General features: G+C 48.2%; 1 protein-coding gene across 2 annotated transcripts in view; it reads left to right on the forward strand.

The window, feature by feature from the left end:
* The window catches only part of Fntb (farnesyltransferase, CAAX box, beta), a 75,595-nt gene extending 56,893 nt beyond the window's left edge, over nucleotides 1-18,702 (forward strand). The window contains exons 8-12 of one of the 2 annotated variants that reach the window (XM_051147875.1): nucleotides 401-530; nucleotides 4,652-4,784; nucleotides 11,329-11,440; nucleotides 12,668-12,782; nucleotides 17,320-18,702. In XM_051147875.1, the coding sequence (XP_051003832.1) occupies nucleotides 401-530; nucleotides 4,652-4,784; nucleotides 11,329-11,440; nucleotides 12,668-12,782; nucleotides 17,320-17,451 (622 nt within the window). In that variant the 3' untranslated portion in view covers nucleotides 17,452-18,702. The remainder of the gene's footprint in view (nucleotides 1-400; nucleotides 531-4,651; nucleotides 4,785-11,328; nucleotides 11,441-12,667; nucleotides 12,783-17,319) is intronic. The other variant, XM_051147883.1, reaches the window with a different exon arrangement.
* Nucleotides 18,703-20,696: the final 1,994 nt, after the last annotated feature.

A 20,696-nucleotide genomic window follows, 5' to 3' on the forward strand; every position in this document is an offset into this window, starting at 1 on the left:
CAAGAGGACCTGAATCCAATAACGCGTGAAAAGCCAGGCATGCTTGTAATCCCAGCACTGGGGAAGTGGAGTTAGGCCATCCCTAGGACTCATTGGCAAAGACATCCTAGCCAAAGCTGTGATCCCCAGGTTCCATTGAGAGAGACCCTGTCTCAAAACACAAAGTGGCTACTCTCCTGAGGAACACCCCAGCTGGTCTCCATCCTCCACATTACACATGCACATATGCGCGCACACTCACGTATACATGCAACCAAGTTAATAAAGCAGCACCTCTCTATCCATAGTGGCAACACCGTATACTTTAATCAGAGCAAACTTACTCTCTGCCACCTAGACCATAGAGCAGACACTCGTCTTCATCCCTGCACTGCATGGTCATCTTCTTCCAATCTCCTAGGTGCCAGAACTGGGAAGGCGGTATCGGCGGCGTGCCAGGGATGGAGGCTCACGGTGGCTACACCTTCTGTGGCTTGGCTGCACTGGTCATCCTCAAGAAGGAACGCTCTCTGAACCTGAAGAGCTTGCTAGTGAGTAGTTGTTGCACTGTCCCCTCCTGGAGCCCAGGGTTGGTGATGGGACTCTGATGTGAGACAGAGGGAGGTCTGGCGACAGGAAGGGCTGGCTGGACTGTCCCCCTGAGCAGACTCCTCGTGCCAGGGTGAAGCTGCACGTATGGTTGCTAGTGCTCGGCACAGTCGTGAGTCAACTCAAGAGGCAACCAGCTGCTCTCGGTCGCAAATCCCTTCTCCCATTTCTCCCTCTGGCTGCTTTGGAGGTTTTTTTTTGTTTGTTTGTTTGTTTTGGTTTGGTTTGATTTGGTTTTCGAGACAAGGTTTCTCTGTGTAGCCTTCGCTGTCCTGAACTAACTTTGTAGACCAGGCTGGCCTCGAACTTACAGCGATCTGCTTGCCTCTGCCACCCGAGTGCTGGGATTAAAGGCGTGTGTGCGCCACCACTGCCCGGCTTGCTTTGGAGTTTTTGCACGGATCCAGAGTGGTCTTGAGTCCTCTACCGCTTGGATGAGCCAGAGTCTCCTCTCCCAGACTGCTAAGAAGAATAGCTAAGGTCCCTCAGCATTCAGAGTTTGTTTTTTGCTTTGTTTTGTTTTGTTTCAGACACAGGGTTTCTCTGTGTAGCCTTGGCTGTCCTAGACTCGCTTTGTAGACCAGGCTACCCTCAAACTCACAGTGATCCGCCTGCCTCTGCCTCCTGAGTGCTGGGATTAAAGGTGTGCGCCACCACTGCTCAGCTAGCACTCATGTGTCTTAGAATCCTAGGAGAAGAAACTCCGATGTATTCTAGGCCAAGGATTTGTTACCTGTGAAAATTCCTTAGCTGCATTCCAGCGAGTTCTCCAGGCAGAGCTGGGGAGCTGCTATGAGGAGGTCTGGGCATCTCTTCTAGACCTCCAAGCTCTTGGCCAGCGTTGAGAAAGCAGTCAGCTTAAGGGAACACACAGAGAAAATATATTCCCTTTGTCTTTGGGGGCCATGCGATCCCCTGGCCATCACCAAAACAAACCAGCTGCAGCAGCCGGTCAGCTCTCTCTGAGAGCAGGCGCCAGGCCCTCACTGCTGAGCCATTGTGAGTCCTCTAGAGAGCTGCTTTTGTATTGTGTGGTGGTGTAACAAGCTGCATATCTCCCTCATGAGAGAAAGTCTCCCACAGCATACTCTATGAAGGTTCTGGAAATTTGATATTGAATGAGCAACTTTGTAGATACATTTTAAAATCTGATCACCATTAAGAGATGGAATATAGCTGGGCATGGTGGCGCATGCCTTTAATCCCAGCACTCTGGAGGCAGAGGCAGGTGGATCTCTGTGAGTTCGAGGCCAACCTGGTCTACAAAGTGAGTCCAGGACAGCCAAGGCTAACATAGAGAGACCTGTATCAGGAAAAAAAAAAAAAAAAAAATAGAGACAGAGACAGAGGGAAGTGGCTTGGTTGGTAAGAGCACTGTCTGCTCATCCAGAGGTCCTGAGTTCAATTCCCAGCAACCACATGGTAACTCACAACCATATATAATGAGATCTGGTACCCTCTTCTGGCATGCAGGTATACATGCAGATAGAGCACTCATATATAAAATAATTAAAATCTTAAAAAAATTTTTTTTACAGAGATGGAATATAAAGCCCTATGTGGACAAAAATAAGGAATATACTAGTGCATGCCTAAATTATAACTACAGCACTGTAGGCTTGAAGCCTGCTTCTTCTTCTCAGAAATAACAACAACAACAAACAAAACTAAAATCCCTAAAGAAACTAGGAAAAAACCCCTGGCCAAAAGTCTAACCTGCTTTAGCTTCACTGTCTCTTCCCTCTGGAAGGTAGGAATAATAATCCTTATTCTTCGAGGGTTAAAGGAAAGATCATGCATAAAAAGCCTGGTAGACAGAAGGTCCTCCCTCTCCTGTAAATAACCAATACCTGAGTGAAGTGGTGATGGCACACACCTTTAATCCCAGTGCTCTGGAGGCAGAGGCAGGCAGATCTCTGAGTTCAAGGCCGGCCTGGTCTACAAAGTGAGTTCTGGGACAGCCAAGGCTACACAGAGAAACTGTGTCTGAAAAAAGGAGAGAGAGACAGAGAGAGAAGACCCAACATCTGTATCTGAGTACCTTTGACTTCCTAGAGCCAAGGGAAGTGGAACCAACCCATGGCTTGAATCCACTCACGTTGTGGGGTGAGTAAAAACACAGAGTGGCTGCGCCTACTTTCTTCTTGAGTGCTTAGCTCACTGTCATTAAATGGCAGTTCCTCAGGCATAGGGCTCATGTAAGACTGACTAGGGAGGTGCAACTACCTAAGCCCACAGGCTTTCATTGTTTTAAGAATCTGAGACTGAGCCGGGTGGTGGTGGCGCACACCTTTAATCCCAGCACTTGGGAGGCAGAGGCAGAGGCAGAGGCAGAGGCAGGTGGATATCTGTGAGTTCGAGGCCAGCCTGGTCTACAAAAGCGAGTCCAGGAAAGCCAAGACTGTTGTTACACAAAGAAACCCTGTCTTGAAAAACCTAAAAAAAAAAAAAAAAAAAAAAAGAAGCTGAGACTAACTTTTATATTGCCATGACTAGGGCAATATACTTGAGGGAAGTCCAGGCTTCTCCTTAACGAGTCCTTGTGTCTGCACTCAGGAACTCAGTCTGGGAGTGCTGCAGGTTCCGGGCACACCCAACTTGTTTCCTTTCAGTCCAGTGGTGCAGCTCTCTGGCCTCAGGCTGAGCGGGAAGAGAGCGATTGTGTCCGCTCGGCCAGTTGGTTTGCTCATCCCTCCAAGGCTATCTTGATGGAGTGTGTTTAGAAAATGTGCAGATACGCCAGGAGTGGTGGTGTCATGCATGGCCACTGGGTAACAAGTGTCAGCTTCAGAGTTAGAAGCCTGGGGGGTGGGGAGGGGGTGGACCAGGAAGCTAACATTAGGTAGTTAGGCTCTCTGGCTTCATCCTTCAGTCCTGGTAGGGACTTGCAGATGTTGTAGAGTCAATGTCCTCAGGTACTAGGTAAAGGCAGGGAGGGCTAGCTTGATGTCACCTGATGAGATCAGCCCAACACTTCTCTTTGAACAAACTCCCCTGAGAAGTGAGGAGAAGAGACAAGTGGCCCTGCCCTGACTTTCCTGGCCCAAGCTGTGTTTAAGAGACCTTTGCAGGCCTCCCACACCAGCATGGCCTCTGCACTTAGCATCGCCATTCATTTAGACAGAAGCAAAGGTAGATGTCAAGGAGTAGTGGGAACAAGAGAGGGTAGTGGGATGTGTACAACATCTGCAGAGGGATGGCTATTTGAGGAGGGGAAGAGAACAAGCCTGGGGAGGGGTGACAGGAAATAGCAATGAAGGAGACAAGTGTGTGTGTGTGTGTGTGTGTGTGTGTGTGTGTGTGTGTGTGTGTGAATGCTGGGCATGGTGGCGCGCGCCTTTAATCCTAGCACTCAGGAGGCAGAGGCAGGCAGATCACTATGAGTTCCAGGCCAGCCTGGTCTACAAAGCAAGTCTAGGACAGCCAAGGCTACACAGAGAAACCTTGTCTCGAAAAATGGGGGACAAAAATGAATGTTACCAATGAAACCCCCTTTTTTTTTCCCCAAGACAGGGTTTCTCTGTGTAGCCTTGGCTGTCCTGGACTTGCTTTATAGACCAGGCTAGCCTCGAACTCAGAGATTTCCTTCCTCTGCCTCCCTGGGTGCTAGGATTACAGGCGTGCACAACCTCGCCCTGCTGAAACCTTTTATTTTTTAAAAGGTTTATTTATTTATTATTATGTATATAGTGCTCTGCCTGCATGTATACTTGCGACCTAGAAGAGGGCATCAGATCACATTATAGATGGTTGTGAGCCACCATGTGGTTGCTGGGAATTTAACTCAGGACCTCTGGAAGAGAAGTCAGTGCTCTTAACCTCTGAGCCATCTCTCCAGCCTGAAACCTTTTATTTTTATGCTGACTAAAAAATGGTGGTTGTCTCTTCCGATCTGAGCAGTGGCAAGTGTAGTTGCTTCAAAGTGGCCAGTTAAAATGGTGGTGGCCATAAGGGAAGGGTTGGAGAGGAAGGGAAGCCAGAGCTCCCAGACAGTAGCCCATGGAGTGGCCCTTGGAGATGGATATTTCTATCTCACACCCGCCTTTCTTGTGGTCTCTCTCAGCAATGGGTGACCAGCCGGCAGATGCGATTTGAAGGAGGATTTCAGGGGCGCTGCAACAAGCTGGTGGATGGCTGCTACTCCTTCTGGCAGGCAGGGCTCCTGCCCCTGCTGCACCGAGCACTGCATGCTCAAGGTGAGCCCACCCCACTACAGAGGACAGAAACGACCTCCCCAAGTGCTAGTCAGTGGAGTGGCTGGGATTTTGAGAGCTGCTATGGAGCCTCGTGCCCTACAGGCTGTCTAAGCAGAGTACAGTTCAGTTCCCATGGCTTCAGCTAGCTCACACTGCCTCAGCCTGCCTGTGGTGGGATTAATGTCCCTCCGTTGTGCCACTCCCTGTTATCTGAAGGGAGCATCCCCAGCCCTGCCTCAGGCCCCACAATGGCGGGCTGGCTGCCATCCCAGCTGGGTGTGAAGCCACAGCTTCCATTGCAGAACTGTGCTTGGTCATCTCAGAATGATCCGCCCAATGTACACTCAGTCTAAACGGTGATAGGAAAAGGAGTTATAAAAAGGGGCAGAGAACCAGAACCTCTGAGAAAAGTCTCGCCACCTCCCACTGAGTACATGTCACTGTTAGACATGTTTTATTTTGGGTCAGTAAGATGGCCCAGTGGGTGAAGGTGCCTGCTGGCAAGTCTGATGACCTGAGTTCAATCCCTGGGACCCACATGATGGAACTAGAGAACTGACTCACAGAGTTTTATAACCTCTGCATGCGATTCCCCTCCCCCACAAAATAAATAAATAGAACTTTTTAAAAGGAATGCTTTATTTTATAAATGCCCCTGCTCATGTTAGTGGTTTTGTTTTGTTTGGCAGAACTGAGGGTTGAAACTAGGGACGTCATGCATGCAAGGCAAGTGCCCTGTCCCCCCCCCCCCCCCCCCCCCAGCCACAACCTGGCCCTAGAAATGTTTTATTTTCAAGTCTGGGAGCTGACCTATGAGTGCGCCCCTAAGCAGCGGGACTAGAGAAATGCATGTTCCATTCTAAGGAGACTCCACAGGGCACACAGGACAACAGGAAGGCTTCGATGGCACCTTTTGTCTTCATACCCTCCGAGTCCAGGCTTGTTGTTGCCAGTGAGCCCTAGACTTACACATGGGAGGGGGAGTCACGGCCACCCTGCTGGCATCCAATCTGTTCCCGCAGGGAGATCCCTTGGCCCAGAGGGAGACTTTCCTGTGGACTCAGCTGGGGGACTAATTGCTCAGAGGTAAAAGATGGGGTTCTCTCCTGTTCGCTCCCACACCTAAGCCTCTTTGCCTTCCCTCCCCCACTCCTGAGCCCTATGCTTTAATTCCTTAATCTCACTGGAGTTATTGAGGTGCAGATGATTTAAATACTGAGTCAAGTACAGAGAGTCCCTGTCCTCCCGTCCCAGCTGGGGGGCCATTGGGTTTAGGCCTCAGACTACCCAGCACTCTGGCTTGATCTCTGTTAGGACAGCCAGGGAGGCCCTAGGGCAGTGGTTCTCAACGAGGGGGTCGCGGCCCCCTGGGGCCCATATCAGATATTCACATTACAATTCACAACAATAGCAAATGCTAGTAATGGAAATGGATAATGGAAATAATCTTATGGTTGGGGGCGTGTCACCACAATGTGAGGAATTATATTAAAGGGTCACAGCATTGGGAAGATTGAGAACCCTGTCCTAGAGGCTGACTTTCCTGAAAAAATAAGCTGAGGGTTTGGTGGTCTCTCTCTATTTGGAGCTGGCTTCTTCACTGTCATGGCGGCTCTATCAGCAGCAGCAGAGACTTCCCAATCATTCCCTACACCAGGGTGTGTCACTTACATCATCTCATTTGATCCCACCAGACAGCCCTATGACACCGAGACTTTTCAGTGTTCCATTTTGCAGGGAAGGAAACAAAGAAGTTACGGCTTGCTTTATAAGCTGACTGCAACCTGTCCTGGTGGATAGGTGGCTGGGACCCAGCTTGCATCACCCCAGATGCCCCTTCCCCAAGAAAAGTTGTTATCCAGTTCATTTATAGCTACAAATACTAGCTGAGTGGTGGTGGCACACATGTTTAACCCCAGCACTTAGGAGGCAGAGGCAGGCAGCTTTCTAAGTTGGAGGCCAGTGAGTCCAGGACAGCCAGCACTATGCAGAGAAACCCTGGCTTGAAAAATCAAACAGAAACAAAGGCATGCATGTTAGGTGCAGGAGGTGGCTCGCTGGTTAAGAGCATGTGCTGCTCTCACAGAAGGTCTGAGCTCAGTTCCAGAACCCACTTTGGGTGGCTTAAAACACCTAAACTCCAGCTCTAGGGGACCTGACTCCTTCTGGCCTCCAGGAAGGCAGATCTCAGTTGGAGGCCAGCCTGGTCTACATAGCAAGTTCTAGACCAGGGAGAACTACATAGTGAGACTCCTTCTCAAGAAACTAAGAAGTATTTATTATGACAACTATTATCTTGGATCATAGTATCTACTAATAGTGTGTTTTCTAGTCAGAAAACATGCACATATATGTGTGTGTGCCGTGCATACATGTGTGTATATGTGAGTGTGCATGTATGTGGCAGGTATGCATACATATTTCTGGGTGAGCATGCATGTGATGTTTGTGCAGGTGCATATGGAGGCCAGAAGCTGACTTCAGGCATCTTCTCTAGTGGATCTCACTTTATGTATTGAGGTACGGTGTCTTGTTGAACCCAGAGCTCACCTATCCTAGCTAGTCAAGCTAGCTGGCTTGTCCAGACAATGTCCTGTTTCTGTCACCCAAGTACTAGGATGTCAGGCAGTTGCCATGACAGCCCAGAGTCTACATGGTTCTGAGGTCTGAACTGTGGTCCTCCTGCTTGCACAGCAAGCGCTGTATCCACTGCCGTCTCCCCAGCCCATGCACAGTCCACAGTCAGCAGCACAGCAAGCGCTGTATCTACTGCTGTCTCCCCAGCCCATGCACAGTCCACAGTCAGCAGCACAGCAAGCGCTGTATCTACTGCTGTCTCCCCAGCCCATGCACAGTCCACAGCAAGCCCTCATAGGCTTGTATCTAAAACATAATGCAAAAATGCATTAGTCCAACTTCAAAATTCCCCTTAGTCTATCACAGTCTCACATTTGTTTAAAAGTCCAAAGTTGAAAGTCTCTTTTGAGATTCATACAGTCTCTTAACTGTAATATTAAAAATCAAAACCAAAAAGCAGATCAGATACTTCCAACAGGGTATACACTGCCATGTTCCACAAGGTACGGAAAGGAGTATAGTGAGGAAACACTGGACCACCTGGGCGAACTCCCAGCTCTGCATCTCATGTCCGATGTCAAAGCACTCTTGAGGTCTCCAACCATTTTCAGCTTTGTTGACTGCAACACTTTTCTCTGGGGCTGGTTCCACACCGTTACCAGCTCTCCTTGGCAGGTACCCCATAGCTCTGACATCTTCAGCAACATCTTGGGGCCTCCATGGCAATCCAGGCTAATCCTTCACAGCTTCACAAATGGCCTTTCTGGGCCTCCGTGCAGGGACGCCCCTAACACACACCTGGCTTCAGCAGCTTTCCTTAGTCATGGAAGGAGATTTCCTAACCCCTTTCTTCTGTCTTTGACTCTAAAGCCAGAATCACCTGGCAGAAGCTGCCAAGTTCTGCTACTTGCTGGGGTTGGAACATGGCATCAGGAACTTTATTGACTAATCTATCTTTCCAACTCCTTGTAATGATAAATGATTAGATCCACTTAGCCAGGTTTGTACTCGCTGGTGGGGTCCCGTGTGGAGATCAGACCTGGTTCTCTCCATTAGGCTGAGCAGGAAGAGCCCCTACCTGCTGAGCCGTCTTCCTGGCTCTGTTATTATTTTCAAACTCTTTCTGTAGCTGAGGATGACCATGAACCTCTGAACCTTCTAAGTTCTGGGATTATATGCGTGTTACTGTACCTGGTTTACACAGTGCTGGGGTTAAAGGCACATACCACTATGCCTAACCTGGTTTCTTTTTTTTTTTTTTTTTTTCCTTTTTCTTTCTTTCTTTGTTGTTATTTTTGTTGTTGGTTTTTTTGTTTGTTTGTTTGTTTTTTGTTTTTCGAGACAGGGTTTCTCTGTGTAGCCTTGGTTGTCCTGGACTCACTTTGTAGACCAGGCTGGCCTTGAACTCACAATGACCTGCCTGCCTCTGCCTCCCGAGTGCTGGGATTAAAGGCGTGTGCCACTACGTCCCAGCTCCAGCCAGATTTTTTCTTTTTCTTTTTTTTTTTAAGATTTATTTATTATTATGTATACAGTATTCTGCCTGCATGTACACCTGCAGGCCAGAAGAGCATCAGATCACTTTACAGATGATTGTAAGCCATTGCTGGGAATTGAACTCAGGACCTTTGGAAGAGCAGACAGCACTCTTAACCTCTGAGCCATCTCTCCAGGACCCTAGCCTTAATTCTTAATGTTCAACTATTCTGCATTTCTGGGATGTTGCCCTTCCCCCTTAATACATAGTTTACATCAGATTATTAGTATTTTGTGATCTTTGTACCTTTACTTCTGAGTTTCTAGTTTGATCTTTGTAAATTTGGGATAATTTTAAAAAAATGGCTCAGTGGGTAAAGGCGCCTGCCTCAAGGCTGATGACCTGATTAGTGGTAATGCACTTGCCTAGCATTCACAACGTTCTGCATTTAATCCTTGTAGCACACATATGCATATACACATGCATACACACATGTGCACACACGTACACACTTGTGTGTGTATAGTATAAGATACAGGATGTCCATATTATCTCTTTTTACCATTTTAGGCATCTCTTTTTACCATTTTAGTTAATGGGAACATTTAAAAATTACATTTATACTGTGTGTGTGTGTGTGTGTGTGTGTGTGTGTGTGTGTGTGTGTGTGTGTTTCTTCCTTTTTTCCCTCCATTGTTTCCTCTACCTCCCTCTCTTTCCCCCACCTTCCTCTCCCTCTCTAGCTCAAGTGATCCTCTTGGCTCAACCTCCCAGATAGCTGAGACAACAAGCGTGTGTCTCTTTTTAAGGAAAAAAAAAAAAGTGCTGGAGAGGTAGCTCAGTGGTTAAGAACATCGGCTGCTCCTGGAGAGGACTCAGATTTGTTTCTCAGCACGCACATGGTGCCTCACAGCTATCTGTAAGCCCAGTTCCAGATCGTATGCCATTTTCTGGCCTCCATGAATACCAGGCACACACTAGACACAAGCAAGAACCCATACATATAAAAGTAAAATAAACATTACAGTTACAAAAGCAAAATTATTGCCAGATGTGTCGTGCACACTTGTAATTACAGGAAGTAGAGGCAGGTGGATCAAGACTTCAGAGCCATCATTAGCTACATAGTGAGTTCAAAGCCAGCCTGGGCTACTTGAGAGCATGCCTCAAAGAAGAAAAGAAAATATTTTCTGTCTGAATATTATATAACTAAATGTGGAATTTTTCTCTTGCCATGTGTGGTATATGTGCATGTACATGCCTGTGTGTGCACATGTGGGTATGGATAGAGACCAGAGGTTAGCATCTGGTGTCTTTCTCAATCAGTCTCCACCGTATATTTTGGAGACAGGGTCTCTCACTGAACATGGAGCTCACCAATTCAGCTAGGTTGGCTAAACAGTGGGCTACATGTCTTCTCCTGTCCCCACATCCCCAGCACTGGAGTTACAGGCTTGTAGTGCTGCACCTGGCTCTACATGGGTGCTGGGATTTGAACTCAGGTCCTCATGCTTGCACAGGAGGCCTTGTGCCAAGTGAGCCATCTCCCAGCCCCACTTATTTTGCTTATATTCTTATCATCCACTGTATTCACCTTAGCCTTTCATGAGTTTCACCTAGAGGTTTTATGTAGCCATACCTGTGAGTTTGGGGCCCCGTTCCTTTTCTCAATTACCTTGTACCTCTGCTTAAACGAGATGTGTCACTGCTATTCAGAATGATGGTTATGAAGATTGCATAGCAGAACAGAAGTTTGTGCTTAAGGGTTATATGAAAACATTTGGTTACAAAATTACAATAATTGAAACTATGTAGAGAAATGGATAAAAAACAAAAATGGTGGGCTCTCTCTCTTCCCCCTGCTTGTTAACTGTGACCCACAGAATTCCTTCACTGTATTGGCTGAACTTGAGAATGAAGGAGCCCAGGGCCTAGGGATGTAGCTCAGGGGTGGAGTGCTTGCCCAGCATGCAAAGGGTGCTGGATTCCATTCCCCAGCATCAAAAGAAATGAAAAGAAAACCTAAACCCAGGACTTAATTTTCATGTGGCTCCCAGCATGACTGGTTTTTGCTTGTGCCATCTGTGACGCAGAAAGGTCAGCAGTGATGCATTCAGGGACAAATGTTCGGGAAGTTCTTTAGGACATGGATTTAGTTCGGGGTTAGAAAGGTCAGAATAAGCTATTTGACTCTTAGCCCCTGGAAAGCATTTCTTACCTGCGCAGTGTGACTTAACAAGTTGCAGAGAGGAGCTGGAGAAAATGCCCTCGCTGAGTAGCCACTGCTGGAGATTTGGTTTAGCACCGTATCCACGCTGACGGGTGCACTTCCAGGCAAATGAGATTGCCGCTTAGAACTGCTCTTTGACACATATCCATCTTCGAGAGACGGGGCACGTGATGAAGATGGCGAGCGTACCAAGAATGAGTGGAATGAGACAGTAACAGTTGATGTCTGCCCCGCCTTTCTGATCCTCTGTCCTTCACCAGGTGACCCTGCCCTCAGCATGAGCCACTGGATGTTCCATCAGCAGGCCCTGCAGGAGTACATTTTGATGTGCTGCCAGTGCCCAGCTGGGGGTCTGCTGGACAAACCTGGCAAGTAAGTGTCCTCTTGGGAAGGAGGGAGAGAGAGAGAGGGACTGTGACACCCAGGCCATCTACCTGGGGTGTCCCGGCCCTTCAGCTCCTTATCACTGACATTTGCTGGGAAAATGCTGCAGTTGGGGCAGCCGCTTCTGAGGCCACTGACCGTTCACTTCTGGCTGCTCCTCAGAGGCCCCCAGCTCATATGCACCTCCCCATTGCCCCAGAGAGGCAAATGGACTTCAGACCTGGTAGCTTTCCTTTATTGTTTTTGTTTGTTTGTTTGTTTGTTTTTCAAGACAAGATTTCTAGTGCCCAGGCTGCACTAGAACTAGCTCTGTAGACCAGGCTGACTTTGAATTCAGAGATCGGCCTGCCTCTGCCTCTTAAGTGAAAGGTTGTGCCACCATGCCTGGCTCTCTTTACCGCTTTGTTCTATGTTTTTTTCTTGTTAAGCCCATTTAACTAGAATAGCATATGGATGGAGGTGTGGATCAGTGGTAGAGTGCAGCATTTGCCAAGGACGTATGACACTCTGGGGTCAATCCTGAGCACCGTGAAACAGCAAAATAGAATAGGCTATCAAACCAATGAGTGTTGTAAACAAATTATAATCCAACAACTATTTTAGAGTAAATTAGATGACTAAATGCAAATCTGGGGTGCTGTGCATGGTACAGTAAATGGGAAAGGTAAATAAAATATGAGCTGTTCTGTTACACTACCCCACACACACATACACTACACACACACACACACACACACACACACACACACACACACACTGCCACTGGGACAAAGACCTGACCCAACAATTTATCAAGAAGAGTGTGGTTGATTTCTACACATTTTGTGATTTTATTTTTTTAAAGAGAAATACATTAATTTAGTACAACCACTAGAAAGCCCTTTCCAGACAGCTGGAAAGACCAAATGACAGCTCCCATGGCTGAGCATGTGGCTCAACCGTGACTGTGTACTGGCCTAGAAGTGGGAAGCCCTAAGGTCTGACCTCACCACCGCAAAAACAAAACAAAACGGAAAACTAGAGTCCCATTGTTGGGCAGAGATGGAAAATGGGGCCTTGAAGCCCATGCTGGGAACAGCCGTGCTTTCTCTGGCCCTGTATATAGAAAAGGGTCCCAAGCACAGTTGTATCACAGGCCTCTGGAGTCATGTGGCAGTATTTAGGGGAGCTGGTAGGAAGAGGATGGGGTCATCTCAGAGCTGTCTGTCCTTGCAGGTCACGTGACTTCTACCACACTTGCTACTGCCTGAGCGGCTTATCCATCGCCCAGCATTTCGGAAGCGGAGCCATGCTGCACGATGTGGTCATGGGTGTACCTGAAAATGCTCTGGTAAGGCAGGTAGGGGGTTCAATGCCCCGCTTCTGCACGGTCTTCCAGGTCAGGGGACCTAACTTCAGAGTAGCCGCTTGCATCCTGCAGAGCTGGCTCTGTTTCCTGTGTGGGCAAATTGGGAAACTCATAGGCCCCACCCTCCTGGCACCCTGCAGCTTGAGTAGTGAGGGTGTGAGTGGAGGAAACGCAGGGCCAGGCAGAGGCAGGATCTCAGCGGTGGTCTGAACTCGTGGCAGAGGTATTGGGACTTTATTCCAGCCCACTGCCGACCACAGTTCCCTCTCTAAGGCAAGCATAGTTGTTACTCAGAGCCTGGGGACCTCTAGCATGGACACTGCTCCATTCAATTGTGGCTGGCTTCATGTCTCAGCATCTCAGATGCTCTCTTTAGAGACTGCCCACTGCCGTCCTGCAGCAGCACATGCATTTGTTTTTGTGTGTGCGTGTGCTTCCTCCATAAGGTGGCAGCCGAAGGCTAGGGTTGTAGGTCCGTGACAGGATGTGCCTGTAGCGCCCTCAGCTCAACCCCCCACCACACGGAAGGAACGGGATGTTGCCCACTGTGGCCTGTGCTACGCAGCCTGGCAGAAGGGGACACTCTGTACCTAGATGTGTGCAGCCGAGACTGTCCACAGTGGCCACGGAACAGAGTCCATCAGACTGTCATGGCCACCCATACTGTGACGTTCCACCTCCAACAGATATAAATACTGAGACTTAATCTTTTCATCTGTCTTTTACGTCTTTGCTTCATTTGCGTTGGGAAATATTTTAAGCAGAAGTGCAAATAGATGACAGATAGAAGAAAAGTCACTATTCTTTTTGTCAGGGCCCCACAATGTCACTCTGTAGCTCTGTCTGGCTTTGAATTCACATTGTAGACCAGGCTGGCCTTGAACTGTGTCAGTGTTCTTGCCCCTCCCCCCTGGGATGGTTACAATTATACGCTGCATCCGCTACACTTGGTTTAACCTTTGGTGGGGTCGTATGTGGGTACACCCTTGGGTCTTCCTGTCTCTTCCTACTTGGTGCTGGGGTTACACGTGTACCAACCACACCTGCCTTTTTGGGGTACTGGGGATCAAACTCAGACCTTGTGGTTTTGAGGTGAACATTTACTAGCTGATCTCCCCGTCCCTCAGGAAGGTCAGTTTGACTCTGTCTTGGACAAACATGAGGGCCAGTGGGATGGCTCAGTGGGCTGCCACGCAAGGCTGATATCCTGAGCTCAGTTCCTGGAACCCACACTGTAGTAAGGGGAATTGTTATCTGACCTCCACCTGAATGCTTTGGCATGTGGGTGCCTTGTACTGACTGATACTTATTTTTAGTATAATGTGCTTTTCAGTTTATGGGTTTTTGTTTTTTGTTTTTTGTTTTGGTTTGTTTGTTTGTTTTTGTTTTGAGAAAGGGTTTCTCTGTGTAGCCTTGGCTGTCCTGGACTCACTTTGTAGACCAGGCTGGCCTTGAGATAACAGAGATCCACCTGCCTCTGCCTCCCAAGTGCTGGGATTCAAGGCGTGCACCACCAGTTTGTGTGTGTGTGTGTGTGTGTGTGTGTGTGTGTGTTTTAAGATATATTTTTTTGTTTTTTGAGACAGGGTTTCTCTGTGTAGCCTTGCCTGTCCTGGACTTGCTTTGTAGACCAAGCTGGCCTCGAACTCACAGCAATCCGCCTGCCTCTGCCTCCTGAGTGCTAGATTTATTTATTTATTATGCATACAGTATTCTCTTCCTGCAGGTGTGCCTGCTTGCCAGAAGAGGATACCCGATCCCATTAGATGGTTGTGATCCAAACCATGTGGTTGCTGGAAATTGAACTCAGGACCACTGGAGGAACAGACAGTGCTCTTAACCTCTGAGCAATCTCTCCAGCCCAGTTTGTGTTTTTAAATATAGTGGCCTCATGAAATTCGTTAGGTTGCTTATGGCCTCGCCCCCCCATTTCAGACAGGGTCTCACTCTGCAGTGCTGGCTGCAGAACTCTCTGTGTAGCCCAGGATACTCTTGAACTCACAGAAATTCACCTCCTTTGCTTCCTGTGTGTTGTGAATAAAGGTGTGTACCACCGTGTCCAGCTTCCTTCTCCCTTTTCGTCTTTCAGAAACAGATGGTGGCTCAGCTGGTACACTGCTCTCCTAGCTCCTCTTCCCCCTTCATCCCTTAGTATATAAACCAAGCACGGCGGTGCACACCTGTCTTCCCAGCACTTGGGAAGTGGAGGCAAGAGATCAGAAATTCAGTCATTCTTGGCTGTACTCCTTTCAGAGAGAGGCCAGCCTAGGTAGGCTACATGAGACCTTGCCTAAATAAATGAGGGGCTGGCAAGCTGGCTGAGCAGGTCAGGGTGCTTGCTGCCAAGCCTCAAAACCTGAGATCACTCTGGAACCTGCACAGTAGGAGAAAACCAATGCTACTGACCACGTGCACGTGCAAGATGGAGGATGGAAAGAAAGAAGAAAGTTTAAAATCTTTTCTGTGGTTATACCCTCCTCTTCTTCACTTGTGAGACAGTCCCAAATACTGCTCTAAAATTCTGCCCTGCCTCAGATCCTGTTTCTTTTGGATTTTTGTGATGTAGGGAAATAATGTAAAAGAATTGAAATATGACCTGACACTCCTATCCTCAAAGGAGTTGTGGTCCCCTCCCACCCCCTCAAGACAGAGTTTCTCTGTGTAGCCTTGGCTGTCTTGAACTCACTTTGTATACCAGGCTGGCCTCAAACTCACAGAGATCTGCCTGCTGTTTTCTTAGTTGTGATGTAAACACATGCTCACTGTTTTAATAACTGAAACACATGAGAAGAGTCCCTTTGTTGTTGTCATCGTGGTCTGGCAGCCACAGCCCCTCGTCATAGCTGTGAGCAAGTTGTGAAAGGAGATTTGAGACGCTTTTGTGCACGGCACTTTGCTCATGTGTTACAGGTTAAGCATTCCTGATGTGAACTTTTTGAATCCAAAATGCTTTAAAAGCTAAAACTTTCTAAGTATCATATTAGCAGTCAAAAAATTTTAAAGCCAGGAGTGGTTGTGTCTATCTGTAATTGCAGCACTGGGAGGGACACATCCTGTCCAAAAAAACAAAAAACAAAAAACAAAAACAAAAACACTCATTCCATAAAGAATGAAGCGAGGAGAATGATCACAACCGGCGCCACCATAGTAAGTGAATGGAGCAGTCTCAGGGAGACACATATATGACACATGAACATGTGTGTATCTATGACATGAAACTAGAAGGCAAACTGTGCTGGGAATTAGTGGGGGGAGGGGCGCTAAAGGGAGGAAGGCGGGGACTACCTGGCGGGATGCGCTCATCACAGTGCACACATGCACACACTTTAAAAGTCGCAGTGCCCTTCCTCCCCTCTCATTGTCTCCTCTCCTTTTCTTTTTTTGTTTTTTTTTGTTTTTTGTTTTTTGAGACAGCGTTTCTCTGTGTAGCCCTGGCTGCCCTGAAACTCTGTAGACCAGGCTGGCCTCGAACTCACAGAGATCCGCCTGCCTCTGCCTCCCCAGTGCTGGGATTAAAGGTGTGGGTTACCACTGCCTGGCCTCATTTTTTCCTCTTTTATGTTTGATCTGAGCTCCATATATGAGAGAAAATACACTTTCTCTATGTCAGAGTTCTCAGGGAGAGAAACAAAGAGGACGATGGAATGTATGTACCACGAAAGCCAGAGGGGCCACAATACGGGGAGCCGGGAACAGTAGGAGTGCGGTGGGACAAAGCATAATGACAGGATACACGGAAATGTCACAGCAGAAGGCAGATGCAGCAGTGCACACCTATCACTCCAGCATTTAGGAGGCAGAAGCAGGAAGACCAGGAGTTCAAGGCCAGCTTATATAGCAAATTTGAGGCCAGCCTCGGCTAGATGAGACTGTTAAAGACAGAATGAAAGAAAGAAAATGCTTAAACAAACTCAGGACTTTGTTAATAAGAAACAGATTTAGTAATTTTAAAAGTTACAATGCTTAAGAAAAAGGTTTTGAACCAAGGATGTAGGTTAGTGGTGGAACACTCTTGCCACACACACAGTTTCTCCCTTCAGGGTTTTAGATAAAGACGATTAACTGGTAAAGTCTATGTGACTATTCCAAATCCAATAAACTGCAAATGTATTTCAGATAAATATAAGCATTTCCTATGTCATTAAGTATTCAAAAGCACATATTTATTTATTTTAGATTTATTTTATTTATTGTATATGAATGCTTTGTCTGCCAAAGAAGGCATCAGATCACATTATAGATGGTTGTGAGCCACCATGTGGTTGCTCGGAATTGAACTCAGGACCTCTGGAAGAGCAGGCGGTGCTCTTAACCACTGAGCCATCACTCCAGCCCCTGAAAGCGCATATTTAGATGGCTGTATAATATTCCCCTGTGATTGTGTACTGTGAGAGGTTTTGCACATCTGGGCCTGGATAAACCTGTGTCTATCACTCACACTCCCTAGTCTAAGTTCTGCCGGGTGCGTTCAGCAGACCACGGGCCTCTGGTGATGAATTCACGTGTGCTCTCTTCACAGCAGCCCACTCACCCTGTGTACAACATTGGGCCAGACAAGGTGATCCAGGCCACCACGTACTTTTTGCAGAAGCCAGTCCCGGGCTTTGAGGAATGTGAAGATGAGGTGACCTCGGATCCTGCCACCGACTAGAGGACCCCATGGCTCCCCCCAGCTCCCCTCTCAGACAAGGTTTCTCCGTTTGGGTACACAGCACGCTCTGTACTACGTGAGCCTCGGCCACTGTGGAGTTGTGGTTTTTTTGTCCTTTCCTGTCAAACAAAACAAAGCCATCAGGTCTGGGTTTGGAATACACAGTGGTGTGATTTTTAAAATTATTTTCATACCTGTCAAACCAAACTCTGGGAGCCCGTGCAGTGGGGTTGAAGAGCAGTGCATGCTGGGAAGAAGGAGCCTCTCTTGGCAGCCAAGCAGCCTGAGCTGCCAGGTTGCAATGGAGGCTGATCTGTGATAATCTCAGCATCCCAGCCACTGCTGTGACACCCATCTGTACACCGCCATTTAGTCACCAGATGGGTACCCCCTCGGGTATAAATGCCAGCTCCATGCCAGGGTGGGGCTGTGGGTCCCTGGAAGAGCATTGGACTACAGCAGGGTGTACTTCCATTTTCTTCCCTATCCCAGCCACCTGCAAAGGAGAGGGCCTGGGGATGCAGAAGGGTCTCAGGTTGAGCCCTCCCCCAGCACGGGAGACCTGAGCCACACATCTCTCCAAGGCCACGCTTGGTGCGAGCAAGACTTGTTTTGCCCTAGGTATGATGACTAGACCCAGGTAACCAATTATGAGTGGAAAACCAACCTCTAGGTCAATCTGGGCCAGAGGAAGCAGCTTCCCCCAGCGCCCAATCCCTGCCTCTCCCATCATGTACCAGGAGAGGCCGTCCTCTAGCGATGTGCAGGCCAGGCTCTTTCTGGTCCTTCTTTCTCCCTGTCCACCCACCCTAAGCCAGGGTGGTCTTTTCTCGTCTACAGTATTAACACTACTAAGGCTTCCACCTTAATTGGTGACTCAGGATTCATTCCTGCCCTGTCCACTCCAGGCTCACTGAGACAGAATCAAGTGCTAGGCCAGCTGGCTGCTGTGGGGACAGTACTCTCAGGTGGTAGGCCAAGCACTGCCAGTGTGCCAGATCCTGGAGCTGCCTCTGCACTGGCCCTTTCCGTCGGTACGGTGCTGAGTTTGGTCATCTGTCCACTGCTACAGTCACAGCAAGCTTATGTCACTGTCCCGTCTTTCCTGTGAGCAGGCAGACAGGAGCTTGAGCTTGCAGCATGAGGCTCTTCCCCAAACCACCAGCCATGTGCTGCCTCTGATTTCCCTATTGCTTTGGTCTACTGGGCTATGTATTACCTCCTTGAAATAATAAAAGAGTAACATTTTCTATGCCTTTTTTGTTTTTCATTTTTAAAAAGCTATCTCTCTCTCTCTCTCTCTCTCTCTCTCTCTCTCTCTCTCTCTCTCTGTGTGTGTGTGTGTGTGTGTGTGTGTGTGTGTGTGTGTGTGTGTGTGCGCGCGCGCGTGCACGTGCACATCTGAAGACCAGAAGAGGGCATCAAAAATCCTTTGCATCTAGAGTTACAGGCAGTTGTTAGCCAGTTCAGTGTGGGGTGATGGAAACCAAGTTGAGATCCTCTGTTCAGCAGAGCAAGCGCTCAGCCACTGAACCTTCTTTCCATCCCACTGTGCTACCTCTTCTGTCCATACAAGAACGTTCCTTCAGGATGCTCATTGGCTCTGAGGATTTTCTGTCTCCTGCATGTGACTGAAGGAAGCAGAACTGCATTCGGCCTAGCACACCTTCTCCACACACTGAATTATGGCATCTGTTTCTGTCTTCAACCTGACCATGGAAGAGCCTGTGTTCTGGCACTGCCCAGGGCTGGTGGGTGGACATCCTGGCCATAGGTAGGGGCTGGCATGGGTATAGCTGGGATCCTGTGGTTACTAGAAGGGACTTCCTCACAAGAAAGGGCAAGAGCAGCCTGGTCTACAAAAGCGAGTTGAGGACAGCCAAAGCTACACAGAGAAACCCTGTCTCAAAAAACAAAACAAAACCAAAAAAGAAGAAGAAAGGGCAAGAGGGCAGGATTCTTTGGTTTGCCCTTTGGGAAAGGAGGAGCCCTCAGAGGAAACTGTGTCTATGCAAATAACCCAGAGCCACATTCTGAATGCAGCTCCCATCCCCTGGCAATGTTATTCTGCTAATAAAGGTTTGGGTTGCAATCCAACATATACAAGTTTACCTGTCCACCACTGACAATAGGAGAAGGCTCAGCACCAGAAGCCTAAGATAGTGAAAATCTGCAGTAACAACTGGGATTGAGAAACCACATTGGTCTGAGATGTCTTTATAACCCAGGAGCAAGGCCCAGAGAGCTGGTGGAGCTGGACTAGGGAGAGAAGGGAGGGTGCATCCAGAATGGTCGGCTCCAGGTTTGTATTAATATTTCTCTAGAAGTTCTTTTCTGAAGAACTTCCCAGCTCAGCTTAGGGTAGGCCTGGAGAGAAATCTCAGGGTTTTTGTTTTGTTTTGTTTTGTTTTTTTGAGTCAGGTTTCTCTGTGTAGCCTTGACTGTCCTGGAACTTGCTCCGTAGACCATGCTGGCCTCAAATTCACAGAGATCTGCCTGCCTCTGCCTCTCAAGTGCTGGGATTAAAGGTGTGCACCACCACTCCCAGCCTTGATGAGTGGCTTTCTTGGTTTTTGTTTGTTTGGTTGGTTTTTCAAGACAGGGTTTCTGTGTGTAGCCTTGACTTTCCTGGACTCGCTTTGTAGACCAGGCTGGCCTCGAACTCAAAGTGATCCACCTGCCTCTACCTCCCAAGTGCTGGGATTAAAGGCGTGCGCCACCACTGCCGGCGAGGAGTAGCTTTCTAAAACTGTCCTTTCATTGTAGCCTTATTCAAGTCAGTAACATCAGGTGAGAGTCTAGCCAATAGCTCTGTGGACATAGCCAAGGTCAAACTAAGAGAGGAACTTCCAGCCCCTGCTTGTTCTGTCCTTTACTGTAGCTCTGATGTGAGGCTCCTCCCCTGACATCCTCCCCATCGCCATCATGATTGATCTTGTTCATCCTAGATTCCCAAGCATCCCAGGTCAGGTCTGAGGCTCCTCCTCTTTGTTTAGCTCTGCAACTGCGCAGTTGACAGCAGCCCCAGCACGCACCTGGTGGCAGAGCCCCCACAGCTGTCTTCAGAAAGAAATGCAGATGTCTGGAGCCAGAGAACTAGCCTAAGCCACAAAGTCACGCAGAAGCCCATCTTCAGGTGGTCCTCGTTTCAGGTCGTGCCCTTGGCTGTCCTCAGCCAGCAGCCCCGTGTGTTTTCTGGGTCTCAGAACTCAGGAGTGCAGAAGCACAAACAGTGGCATATCTTC

The sequence above is a fragment of the Acomys russatus genome, chromosome 1 (genome assembly GCF_903995435.1).
Source record: "Acomys russatus chromosome 1, mAcoRus1.1, whole genome shotgun sequence".
In the NCBI taxonomy this organism is placed as follows: domain Eukaryota; kingdom Metazoa; phylum Chordata; class Mammalia; order Rodentia; family Muridae; genus Acomys; species Acomys russatus.